Here is a 13,232-nt window from a genome sequence, read left to right on the forward strand (position 1 = left end):
TCGGCAACGGCTCTCGGCTGGGGCTCGCTGCGGCTCCGGCTCCGGCTCCGGCTCCGGCTCGGGCTCGGGCTCCGGCTGGGGCTGGGGCTGGGGCTCTGGCCGCCGCCGCCGCGGACTCGGGGGCCTCCCGCCCGCCGCGCCGGCGCGCACGCCCGCGGCCCCGCCCCCCGCGGCTCCACCCCGCCCCTCCCGGGGGCCTCGCCGCGCCTCCGCCAGGGCCGGCCGCCCCGCCGCTCCGGGACCAGAGGCTCCGCCCGGGGGCCAGTTCTGGGGGCCAGTTCTGGCTCGGACGGGCCTGGGAGGGCTGGGAGTACTACACAGCCGGGAACAGGGCGGAGGGGCCGCATGTGCCCAAGGGCAGGTCCCCACCACCGGGCCAGAGGGACACCCGGGGGCAAGGCCTGCAAGGGACTAACTTTTCTGCAAAATGGGAGCAATCCTAGAGACCATAAAGGATTATTGCGGGGACTCACCCCACTGACTGCAGAGGGCTTAAAATAGAAACTGGCCCACAGAAAGCGCACCTAGGGGCTAAACAGGTCTGCGTGGACTGCCTCCCAGACCCCTCCAAACTCAACACTGCCCTTTCCCCTCCCCTCTGCCATTCCGGCCCCCTCTTCAATTCATCTTCTTCCAACACCAGCCAAAGGGAGCGTTTAAAATAAGAAACCGGAGATCACTGCTGAGCCTCGGCAGGTCGCTCCTGGTCCCCTGAACACAGCCCCAAACTTAATATTCTCCACTCTGGCCCTCCCCTTGGGACCCCACACTGGTGCCCTGCTCGCTCCTGCCTTTGCCCACACCACTTTTGTCTGCTAGGGGTGTTCGTATTGTCCTCCTTTAACTTTCCTACAGCTCCCAGCTCACACATCACCTCTTCTAGGAAGCCCTCTGATTTTCTCATTCATCTAAATCTCCTCCAGTCAACCCTGAAAGCCCCAGGAGGAACTTGTGGCCCCAGAACCTGAAAGAACCTGATAGAGAATCATCCTGTTGTAATTATTTGTTGCAGGTTACAAATGCCCAGAAACACCTGGAAGGAACACAGCAATCCGAGTGGCCTCTCTGGGGCTGGGGAAAGGAGGGGAGTTCACTTACGACTTCATTGGATTGTTTTTTAAGTTAGGAGAAACACGGTGACGAAGCCTACCTTTCTTTGTGGCTGTGAGGCTCAAGTGGAATGAAACCAAACAGGGGCAAGGAGAAGGGAAGCAGACAAGGGGTGTTTTCCCAGCAACTTTGACCTCTCCCATCCCGGGATTTGCTCCCAGCACAGTCCCAATACCCAGCCCAAACACCATCAAAATATTTATTAAAACCAAAGCAGGAGGGAACAGAGCGGTTAGGAAGGCAAATCAAAGTGCAGATTGGAGGGTGGGGCAGAGCAACGAGTGGGGCAGAGCAACGAGCGGGACAGAGGGCCCCCCCTCCCCGCAGTCTGGGCCAGGGGAAGCCCTTCAGCCACCCCTCCTACCCACCCGGTCAGTGAAGGTCCCCCACTCACCTCTCGCATCTCACATCCATCCTGGGGGGCAGTTGGGGCCCTGTAGTGACCCCAGGGGAGGGACCACCCCCTTGATCCACCCATGGCTGTTAGTCAGTCGGTCCGTCCGTCTGGCTCCCTCCCTCACTTTCCCAATAAATAAACCGCTCAGGCCTCAGCTCCTTCGGAGGAGGGCAAAGAATAGCTCAGGGACCCCTGCCCTGCTCAGGGCTATAGGGAGTTGGGGCAACAGCCCCACATCCCTCCTACCCTTTGCTGGTGCCCCAGGCTTGCCAAAGAGGCCTCGATAAATAAATAACGCTCCATTAAAGCTTCGATCAGAAAAACCTTTAAGACGACAGAAGTGCTCTCGCTGTCCTGCAAACAAGCAGGCCAAGGCCTCGCCACCTGGCCTGGTCAGCGCACAGGATTCTGGGGGCAGGTGGCCACCCTGGGCCTCGTGGGGCCCCTGGAGCAAGGAGACCAAAAGTGCAGTTAGAGCCCCCACCACGCGCACACATGGACTCATGCACACACACGTGGACACACTGGGGCGTGTTTTCAGTGCACGCACAGATGTGTTCACCTTCATTCCCCGGTACATGCACACACACATGCTCACACACCATTCACCCCGTGTAACACACATGTTGGGTGTTGGGTGCATGCACATACACACCACAAACAGAATCCTTCCCTTCCTGGCTTGCTTAGCCTCCTGGCAGTAGCCAGGCTCCAGAGCAAGAAAGCTTCTGGAGATAGGGGAGAGGGGTATAAATTAAATGTTTCCAATTGGGCTGGGAGGACGGCCAGGGGTAGGGGGCTCCAGGGCTGCAGAGACAGGGTGGGCATCTCAGGAGGCCCTGGTCCCCCTAAGCCCCATCAGAAATCCAGAGGGGTAAGGTCCCCAAAGTCACAGTCGAAGAGGTCTCTGATGCCCTCACCCTCCTCAAGGCCAAAGTGGTAGTCGAGAGCCTCGTGGGGTGGGGACAGGCTGATGAACTCCTCAGGGAGGAGGCCGGAAAAATCCTCCCGTGCATGTTCCAGGAGCGAGTCGGCCGCCACCAGCGGGGACAGGCGGTCCTCGTCCACGGGGGCCCGCAGGCCACCCATCCGGGAAAGCAGAGGTTCTGGGGAGATGGGGGAGCATCACAGGCCGGGGATGGCCCACAGGGAGGGCAGAGGGGGTATCCTGCCGGCCCACCCAGCTGGGAGAGGGACCCTGACCCACCCCACCCACCCTCCCTTCACCCACCTTGCTCCAGGCTGAGCAGGGACTGGCTGGGATCCGAAGCAGGGGATGAGGGGGGAGATGATGGTGGTGGCACTGTGGTGGCAGGGTCAACTGGCCTGTCTTCCTCCCCAGAAGCTGTCCCCTGGGATGGGGTCTTCCCAGGGCTGATCCCGCCTGCACTCTCCTCAGGGCACAGGAAAACGTCAATGGGGCCTTGTTTGCTCTTAAGGGAGATCTGAAAGGTCTGGGTGGAGGCAGCAAGCAGGGTAAATTGAGGCTCGGCTGACCACCAACCCCACCCAGCCTGTCCTGGTCAGGTCTGGAGTCCTGGGTCTCACCTCTGAGGAGTCTATGGCTTGGAGCTGGGTCTCAGGAGGGGCCTTGATCACCATGACCATCTGCTCTGCAGGGTCTGCGATGCTACGAAGGTCCTGGCAGGTCACGTAGGCCAGGGTTGGTAGAGTCAAGGACCACATGACCTTTGACCTCTGGGGTCACCCACCCAGAGTTCATAAGAGAGTTATGAGATTACTTAAAAATAAATTTTTTAAAAAAAAAGTGTTTTCTATTTTTTATGAATGAAAGACAAATAAGAACTTAGATCTCTAACCTTGAAGCCACTGCCATGTACCAAATCACTACCAAATAAATGTTTGCTATTGCTGGTACTAGCTTTTCTAGTTTGAATCTCTGCTGTTTGGGGATTGATTACTTTACCCTCTTACAGATAAAGCTGATGCTCGGAGAGGTTATGTAACTTGTCCAGCCTAACACGGAATAAGTGCTCAGCCCAGAACTGGCACCAAAGCCAGAGCACCACCTCTTCCCCAAATTCAGAGCCTAGAGTAGACTTGTTAGTCCCACTTGGATGGGGCCCCACCCGCCCATCCTGTCCTCCATGGCAGCCGGCTGACAGCCCAAGGATATCGCTGGCTGTCGGAGTCCTCAGCGAGCAGCCGCAGTTGTGTGGTGCAGATATGGATCAGGTGGTCCAGCTGCCGCTCACTCTCCTGCAGCTGCCGGAGGTCCTGAGTCAGTCCTTCAAGCCGCCCACTGATCCCCACTGCTGCATGGCTGCCTCTGCAGGACGCAAAGGGAAAGTTTGCAGTTCTTGGCTCAGCCCTAACCCTCAGCACCCAATCTGCTGCTGCCTGTTCTGTGAGACCCACACAAGCCCTTGTGCTTCTCTGGGTGTAACTCCTGGGCTGGGAAACAGCAGAGGGCTGAAGCGGGCCTCCAAGTCAGGCTGGCCAGGGTCTGAAGTCGGGCCTGAAAGACCCCTCACGGAGGGCTGGGTAAGTGGGTGATGGCACAGGTGTGCCATGGAATCCTATAAGTTTGTATAAAAGGACGAGAATGTATCAGATGTACAGACACGGATGTACTTCCAGTATGTGTTGTCAAGTAAAAAGGGGGAAAAAAAAGGATGCAGAATGGAATGATGTACCAAAAGCTGAAAAGGAAAATGTGTCAGGGCAGTGGCATGGCTAAAGGAGGTGAGAGGGGAAAAATAAAAAAAGAATTAACAAGATTAGGGGTGCCTGGGTGGCTCAGTCGGTTGAGCGTCTGCCTTGGGCTCGGATCATGATCCCAGGGTCCTGAGATGGAGACCCACACCCTGCTCAGCAGGAAGCCTGCTTCTCCCTCTCCCTCTGCCTGCTGCTCCCCCTGCTTGTGCTCTGTCAAATAAAGTCTTTCCAAAAAAATTAACAAGAATTAACAATCCTACTGAGGGTGACAGAGGGCATAAGAGCCATCACCTAAGAGGTGATGAGCTAAGAGGGATGGGCAACAGCTGGGAAGGGCACAGGGAACTTTCTGTGGTGCCGGACATGTTCTTTATCCTGATCTGGATGGTGACTCCCCAGACGAAGAAATACACGAGGGTGCGTTGAGCTGCGTATGTGAAATCTGTGGAAACTTCCTCAGAGAAGCCACCTCCCCCTCCGAGCCTCAGTTTCCCCAGCTAGACGATGAGGATGCGGACAGCCACGGTGGGGATCACTATCAGCTCCTCCATGCTGGCCTGGCCCCAGGCCTTAGCCTCCGCCTGCCCTCCTGAAGGGCTGGTACCTACAGCCACTGGATGTGGTTCTTAGACTTCTTGGCAATGAGCTGGATGCCCTCGAGGACGTTGGTGATGTCATAGATGCGCCGTTTCTGCACCTTCAACACCTCAGCCGCCCAGTTCAGATCAACAACGCCATCAGCCGAGCGGCTCAGCAGCTCCAGGAAGCGTTTTGTGGTCAGATTCAGTGAGGTCTCATAGCGTGACTTCTCCCCTGGGGATTTCACACCTAGGGGTCCAGGCAAGGAGGGTTCCCTCAGTACCACCCCCACACCTAGGTGGGCTAGCCTTCCTGGCAGTGCAGGACAGGGCCGAAAGATGGGAGTGGGATGGGCAGATGGCTCCTTCCCCTTGGCAAAACCAACCATGAGGGCCTGGGGCTGCTGCCTGCCAACCACGAGACATTCCTCTTCTGGCTGGGGAACTCCCCACCCCCCAGGGCCTGGGGAAGCCATGCCAGGCAGCCACTCCAGCTGCCCCTCAGGGCCCCCAGAGGCCTGGCTCCAGTCCAGGCCTGACAGATCAGAGTTTACTCTGCAAGCATGTTTGTCCACACCCCCAACTTGGGCCCGGTCAGGGGGCCTGCCCCAGCCCCAGCTCTGTGGGTACCTTTTCCTGGGTGGCGGCCTCTGCCCCGGGCTGGCCCACTGCTCTCAGCCAGGTACTGATGGTCAGTTTCCAGGTCCAACCTCCGCTTTACCTGTGGCAGAAACAATGGGATGATATTTAATAACCAGGAGCGAGGCCACAAAGACTGGGCTCTGGGCTTGGTGCTCCTGGGTCACCCCTGCCCCACTTTCTCTATCATGTCGCCTATGTGTATGAGGGATGGGGAGATCCCAGGGGACACAGTCCTACCGCACAGGACAGATCAGTCAACCATGGGGCGCAGAAGACCTGAGTTTAAGTTCTAGCTCCACCAGTATTTCCCTGGGTGCCTATGGCAGTTTTAAAATCTGTCTGCAAATTTGATACTCTCCCTTTCAAAAAAGCAAAACAAAACAAAACAAAACAAAACAAAAAAATAGAGCCTAATTCTCCTCCCCTTAAATATGGACCAGATCTGGTAACTTGCTTCTCAAGAGCAGTAGGATGGAAGTGATGACAAGTCACTTCTCAGACTGGGTCAGAGCTGCACTGGAGCTTCCTCCTTGTTTTCTATAATGGACCACTCACTCTGGGGAGAGCCACTGCCATGTCACGCAAGCCTGAGTGGCAAGGCATTGAGGCCTTGTCCAGTAGCAACATCAGTCTTAGAAACAAGTCCTTCAACCCTGGTCACGCCTTCTGATGACTGCAGCCTCGCCCAACATTTTGGCTTACGATCTCAGCAGAGATCCTGCGCCAGAAGCACTGAGCAGTCTCCTCTGAATTCCTGCCCCACCAAAATCTGTGTGATAATAATTGTTTGTTATTGGGGTTTATTTTTTTTTTTTAAGATTTTATTTTATTTACTCATGAGAGATACAGAGCGAGAGAGAGGCAGAGACACAGGCAGAGGAAGAAGCAGGCTCCATGCAGGGAGCCTGACATGGGACTCGATCCCAGGTCTCCAGGATCACGCCCTGGGCTGCAGGCGGCGCTAAACCGCTGACGCCACGGGGGCTACCCTTTTTTATTGTTTTTAATTTCAATGCCAGTATATTAACACACAGTGCTGTATTAAGGACTTGTTGTTTTAAGCCATTAGGATACAGGTCCCTTGGGCAAGTTACCTTCTCTCTCTGGATTCTGTGAACATGGTGGCAGCTAGTACTCACCACGTTTTGCACGTTAGTTCATTCCGTCCTATGGACTAGCAGCACAATAATGGCTCCACTTTATGGATAAAGTAACTGAAGCCCAGAGAGGCCCAAGTCAGACAGCCAGGAAGCAGCCAAGCCAGGATTCCTGTCCAGAACACCCTCTTAGTCACACACACGGGAGGATGGAGACTGCCCCAGAATATCTCAGGCATCTCAGGCCCATCCTGACCCACCCCAGTCCTCCCCCACCCACGGGGTTTCCCAAGCTAGACCCTCACTGGGCAGCCATCTGGTAGCCTTTGAGAAACCTCTCGCCACAGCCACTATCTCCTCCCATTTGGACCACTCAGCCAACTCCCTGCCTCCACCTATCCTTCTCCACCCTAGTGCCCTCCTCTGCCACTTCTCCACGTAAACTTCTGCTCAGACGTGTTTTCTCACAAACTTGTGCCTCCAAGTGTTAGCCTGAGCCGTTTCCCTCCCATGAATGCCCCACCTGCCTTCACACCAACTCTTACACCTCTGCGGGAAGGCACCTTACTCCTTACTTAGGTCTTCTCATCCTGCAAGAGACCAGGCCAAAATGCCTCAAACCTGACCTTTCCCCACAATATCTCTTGCAACCAACTTCTGGAGATGTATTTGTCTCACCCAGAAGGCAGTGCCCCGAGGCAGGCGCTGGACCGGAATTATGGAATCATCACTGTTCGCAGGGCCTGGTGTTAACTCCCGTCTGCTGTGTGAACCTCTGCACGTGCCAACGAGCCCTCACTCTCATCGCACACTCATGGATGCCCTCAGGTGCCCCGGGGATAGAAGTGCTCACACATGTCGAGTGTCTCTTGTGTACCGAGCCCTGCTAAATAATGGCTTTACCTGCATCCAGTCATCAAACCCTCTGCCCAGACCTTGCAACAGATGCCATGATGACCTCTACTTTCCAAGAGGCCTGACAATGAGAGATAGGGCCAGGATGTGAGCCCTAATGGGCTGACCCAGAGCCCATATTCCTACCTACTACGTGTCCTGCTTCCCTGCAGCTTCGTCCAGAGACCAGCCCCCAAAAGCCATGTGTGTCTCCTCTCCGGCCTTACCCCTTAGGCCTGAACCTAGCATCCTCCTGCCAATTGCACCCCTCATCTCCCTGCTCCTCAGGCCCATGCCCACCGTGATGACAGGTCAATGCCACACCCTAAAGCAAGGGCTCAAGCAGGTCTCCATTTCAGCCACCACACTCTAGAGCTTGGCACAGGAACCTAAAAAGGCAGAGGTGAAGACACACAGAACATTGTGGTGAAAAAATGTGGACATCTCCAACATCTATGGAAGGGGAGCCACAAAAAGTGTGGCTCATCCAGTCCCTGGAATACCACGTAGCTGTCAAGGACTAATGAAGGGTGACACAGAATCCTCTTAAAGACATAATGACAAGAAAAATATCATCAGAGGGCAATGCATTTATATGATCCCTTTTTGGATTAAAAACATGAAACATTTTTCTCTGGTTCAGTGTCTAATATTCTAGAATCCATTCTAGGGGTAACCTCTGTATGGTATGTGGGTGGAGGACAACCATGGGGGGACTGTTACTATATCTATAAAATGGGGATGATCTACTGTTTGAACATAGAAACAAAGGAAAAACTACAATTTTTAAAATTTAAGGGGAAAAAAAAGCTGTCACAACCATCTTTTTTAAAAAAAAACAGGCTTAGGAAAAGAAAACAGGAGGAAAAATGAATGGTGTTGGCATCCTTCAACTTTTTAGCCTCTTAACTTTTTCTATAGTAAATGTTTTAATTTGCTTTTTAACAGCTATGACAACAGGATAGAGGTGGACAGGAAGTGCCAGGAGGAATGGCTGAGTTGTAGAGTCTTGCATGCTAGAGGTGCTCAATGAATGCTCACTGATGCAGAAGCTGAACCCGTAGCTTGTTTCAAAGACTGCCTCACACAAATGTCAGTGCAGAGGGTCAGAGGAGGCCACAGCTCAATCGGCCAGTGGCTGACCAGAGGTACAAGAGTGGAGAGTCTTGGAGGGGGTGTTTCTGGACTTCAGCTCTGGGGTGGTGCCAGCCCTCACCCCCACCCACCGGCAGAAAATGGATACTAGTGCTTCAAAGCTGTGAGGGCAGAGGCTCCTTCTTTGCCCATTGTCTAGTACCTTTTGGGCAGTTCACTAACTCAACAGTAGAATGGATGGAATGCTCAGGCCCACAAGGCTGCCCCTGACACTGCTGGGGGTGGGGTGGGTACATTTCCTCAGCCCAGTCTCTGGCAGCCCTCTGGGCCTGGAGCTCAGCTTCTACAGCCCCAGGTCGGCTAAGTACTTGTCAGTCAGCTAAATGCAGTTTTCAGGTCCAAGCCCCAGGCTGGCACCTGCAGAGAAAAAAGGCCCCTGGGATAGAGGTGACCCACCCTTAGTACAATCCTCCTCCCTTTACCCATCAGAAGGGTTCCTAACTTCCTTCAACCTGTATTATTAACATTTCTAGGAGGCAAGGCATCCCAGTGGCTAACTAGTTAACAGCTCAGGAAGTCTGGACTGGTCCCACCATTCCACTAGCTGAATGACCTATCATCTCTAGGTCTCAGCTTCCCTATCTGTAAAAGGGGATGGTTGTTGAGAGAGTTAACTGGGTGAAGTGCTTGGCACACAGCCTGACATATAAAACAGTCTCAAAACAATGGTGGCTCCTATTGTTATTATTATTAGCGTCTTGGTGATTCCGGAAGGAAGGCAGAGCTAGGCTGGGCGAGGGGCCAAGGGAGTTAGGGGAGACTTGCCGGGATGCCTCAGGGACCAGCTGCCACCCAGGCCCCCATAAGCAGTTGGATAGCTTCCACCTCCTTGCCCGGGCTCTGCTTCACCCCTCCTACTTGCTCCAGGCCCCCTGCTGAGACCCCCTCCTGCCTGGCTGGCCTGGCCCCTGCCCCCTGCCAGCAGCCTTCCATGCCCCACCTTCACCCACAGGCCCTGACAGTCAAGCTGGTCTCCACGCCCAGTCCTGCAGCTCACAGGTCCAAGCTCCAGGCCTCTAGGCCCTGCTCTCCAGTAATTAAGCAATCTTTTCTGGGGCCCCCAGTCCAAATTGCTCCTGAGCCTCTTGCTGCTCAGGGAGCACTTTATCAAGGCATCTCCCTGGAATATTTACTCTCTCCTGGCACTGGGGGCCTCCACTCCAGCTCCCAGAGGCCCAGCCCACCCATTACTTCCCTGGGGGCCTAGGGGTCTGCCTGCCTGATTAATGAGGCTCCATGGCAACCAGGGCCTGTGAGGGTGGAGGGTGGCAGATGGAAGGACAGGCAGAGGGAGGGGATCAGCAGCTGGCCCAGCCACCCCGCCCCTGCAGAGAAGGCCTCCCAGCCAGGAGGCCTGTCCCCAGAGGCCCAGAGGCCCAGGCCTGCACCTGGCAGTGGAGCATCTAGGCAGGAAGGAGGGTCTCCTCAATGACTCTTTCAGCAGTCTGGCCCCAGGATAGCCCCCTCGACCTCCTCAAGGGGCCCTGTCCACTACCCTGCCACGAGTTCTGGTCTGGAGCCAGCAGGCCTCAGTTCAAATCCCAGCCCCACCACTTGCAGCCGTATGACCGGGGGCAAGTCACTTCCCCTCTCCGGGCCTCCGTTCAGATGGGCACAGTGACAACACTGAGCTCACAGCATGGTTGTGAGTTCTGGCTCGAAGTTCGCCAGAGACCTGGCATGCAGGCAACACCAGCTGAATACACGTGGGCTATTATTACCACTGAGTCTGACCCTCGAGCGGCTCGGGGAAAGCCGAGGCCCAGAGCAGAGGAGCAAACAGCGACTGGCCCGAGGTCACCCCGCATCCCGGGGCGGGGCCCGGAGGCCCAACCCAGGCTCGACCCCGCCCAGCCCGGGAGCCTCGGCCCACCCCCTCCCCCCGCCCCCGTTGCCTCCGGGCCAAAAACCGCGCCCCGACCGGGTCTGCACGGGGGTCCAGACGTGCACTCGGCCCTGTGTCCCTGGTGTCCGTACCGGCGGGCGGCCGAGCGCAGGGCGCGGCGCGCTGGGTGTGGGCCGGGGCGCCTGCGGCGTGGCGAAGAGCAGCAGGTCGGGGTCGCGGGGGCCAGCGGCCGGCGCGGCCGGGCCGGCGGGGGCCGGCGGGGCGCTGGCGTCCTGCGCCGTGGAGATGATGACGATCTGCGAGGAGTCGAGCAGCCGCAGCGCGCCGGCCCCGAGCAGGGCCTCCAGCGCCGGCGCGCATGGGCCGCCTGCGGGGGCCCCGGCCACGGCCATGGCGCTCACGGCCCGCGCGGCCCGGGTGGCAGGCGGCGGCGGCGGCGCGGGCCCATGGCGGCAGGCCGCGGCGAGGGCTCGATCCCGCTCCGCCCCCGGCCGCCGCTGCCTGCAAAGTCCCGGCCACTTTTACGCGCCAAATCCTTTTTGCCGCGAAAGAGCCACGAGCCGCCGAGCGCTCTGACCATTGGCTGTCGGGCCCGTGACGTAGGCGACGGCGACGGGGTCCATTGGCTGCAGCGTGCCGGACCGGCGGCGGTGGGCGGGACGGGGCGTCGGCGCGAGGAGGCGCGGCCAATCGCGGGGCCGGGCGCGCGCAGGCTTTGTCGGGGCGGTGCCAGGAGCTCTCGCACTCCCCGCCCCCAGCCGGGACTGTCCCTACCCCGGGCGTGGTGGCGCGGCTCGCACCCCGACGCCCCGCGGACTCCGGGTCCCGGCATGTGGAGCCCTTTGGGTCAGTGTCCGTTCTGCGCTTCACACCGTATTCGGACCTCCCGTGACCCCCTAGACTCCGCCACCTGTAGCCCCAACAACCTTAGTCTGAATCACTTAGAAACTGCCCTTCCTTTTTTCTATGGTCAGGCCTGTCTCCAAAGCCCCAGCTGCCGCTCCCATCCTCAACTTGCCCCATCTATACCATTTACTTTCAAATCCTGCACCTGCCCTGTCCCTCTCACCCGGAGCCCCAGCAGAAGCGGGCTGTTAGAAAATGAGGAGGGACATCTGGCCCAATACAGCTTGGGGCTTTCCTGTAAGCCCCCTTTTAGCTGGAATCTCTTCAATAGCCGATGCACAGCTTCTGCTTGAACTCATTTATTCACCCATTTATTCAACAAACGTTTTTGAGAGCCTGCTCTGTGCCCCATTCTTAGTTCAGACCTTGAAGAGCTCGGTCTTGTGAAAAGAGAAGGAGAGGAATAGAAGTAACGAATGCTTGGAATATGAGGAGGAATTTCCACCATTAACTCCACGTTAGAGTTCACAAAGGGAGGAGGTAAGGGTGCTGAGCATGAAAATGCAGTTAATCCGGAGGCCCTGGGACCTCTCCATCAGCCATTTCTCATTGCTCAGGTCAGCTGATTTGACCAATATTGTCCTCTCCTCTGTGCCAGGCCTTGTGCCAGCTTTGAGGGCAGAGACGTGAGACTTGATCATTTCTATGAACTTGCCTGCCATCTGGTGGAGATGACCCACGGGGGGGGGGGGGGAGCTAATACACAAACAAGGATCAAATCCCTAAGCCCAGAATATACATGACTTCCTCCAGAGAGCCTCCAGAGTCCTAATTACTCACTTCCTCCATTGCCCAGTGCTGCCTCTGTCCCAACACTGACCACACACTCAGTTTCTCCATCTGCCTCTCCTACTAGACTGGGAGCTCCAACAGGGCCTCCTCTCAACACTGGTAAGACCCAAAGCAGGTGCTGAGAAAGGTTAGGAATGGAACAGGCTGTTGCTTGAGGCTACCCAGAGTGCAGCAAGGAGACTCAGCTCTCCGAAAGGAGTCCTTGGTCCTTTGGCACTTGACTTCAGAATCACCTGAGTACTTGTTAACTTTGGGCCAATCCCTGCCTTACCAATTTAGAATCTGTAAGTGCCCAGGAATCTGTATTTTCACCAGCAATCCCCTACCTACCCCCACCCCCACGCCAGGTGATTTTAATGCAGGTTCACATTTAAGGACAAATAGTATATCAATATAACCAAAACGTGTGGTGCAGCCTTGAATTATCAGCCCCTTGGGCAGCCCTGGTGGCTCAGTGGTTTAGCGCCACCTTCAGCTCAGGGTGTGATCCTGGAGACCCGGAATCGAGTCCCAGGTCGGGCTCTCTGCATGGAGCCTGCTTCTTCCTCTGCCTGTGTCTCTGCCTCTATCTCTCTGTGTCTCATGAATAAATAAATAAAATCTTAAAAAAAAAAAAAAAGAATTATCAGCCCCTTGAGGACAATTCTCAATTCCAGTTTCCTCATCTGTAAAATGAGCACATTGTCCTGGCCTCTTCCTGAGTTGCCATCAGGATAAAAAACATAAGGAATCTGCTGAAAGTTCTATAAACAATGAGGTGGTTTAGGAAAGCAGCAGGAGTTTCCTAAGCAGTTTTTGAAATAACTCATTGTAGGGGGCTGCCTAGATGGCTCAGTCAGTTAAGCATCTGACTCTTGGTTGTGGTTCAGGTCATGATCTCAGCATGGTGAGATGGAGCCCTGTGTTGGGCTCTGCACTAGGTGTGGAACCTGTTTGGTATTCTCTCTCCCCTTCTCCCTCTGCCCCTCCCTGCCCCACTCACACTCTCTCTCTAAAAAAGGAAAGAAAGGAAGAAAGGAAGGGAAGGAGAAAGAACGACTTTGTTGTAAATCCTAGACTGTGTCAGCACTAGAAGGGACCATAGAGACTGTGTCTGCTTCTTGCTGTAGAGATGGGAAAATTGAGACTCATTCAGG

At 55.9% G+C, this 13,232-nt stretch overlaps 1 protein-coding gene across 1 annotated transcript; it reads right to left on the reverse strand.

The window, feature by feature from the left end:
- Positions 1-1,293: 1,293 nt before the first annotated feature.
- Positions 1,294-10,805, reverse strand: E2F1 (E2F transcription factor 1). The gene is made up of 7 exons (XM_038572031.1): positions 10,530-10,805; positions 5,395-5,485; positions 4,795-5,014; positions 3,645-3,797; positions 3,056-3,170; positions 2,739-2,961; positions 1,294-2,613 (listed from the first exon to the last, which is right to left on the reverse strand). The coding sequence occupies exons 1-7, from the start codon at positions 10,788-10,790 to the stop codon at positions 2,366-2,368; spliced, it is 1,311 nt and encodes a 436-aa protein (XP_038427959.1). The 5' UTR covers positions 10,791-10,805; the 3' UTR covers positions 1,294-2,365.
- Between the last annotated feature and the right edge of the window lie 2,427 nt (positions 10,806-13,232).

The sequence above is a fragment of the Canis lupus genome, chromosome 24 (assembly GCF_011100685.1).
Source record: "Canis lupus familiaris isolate Mischka breed German Shepherd chromosome 24, alternate assembly UU_Cfam_GSD_1.0, whole genome shotgun sequence".
Classification (NCBI taxonomy): Eukaryota; Metazoa; Chordata; class Mammalia; order Carnivora; family Canidae; genus Canis; species Canis lupus.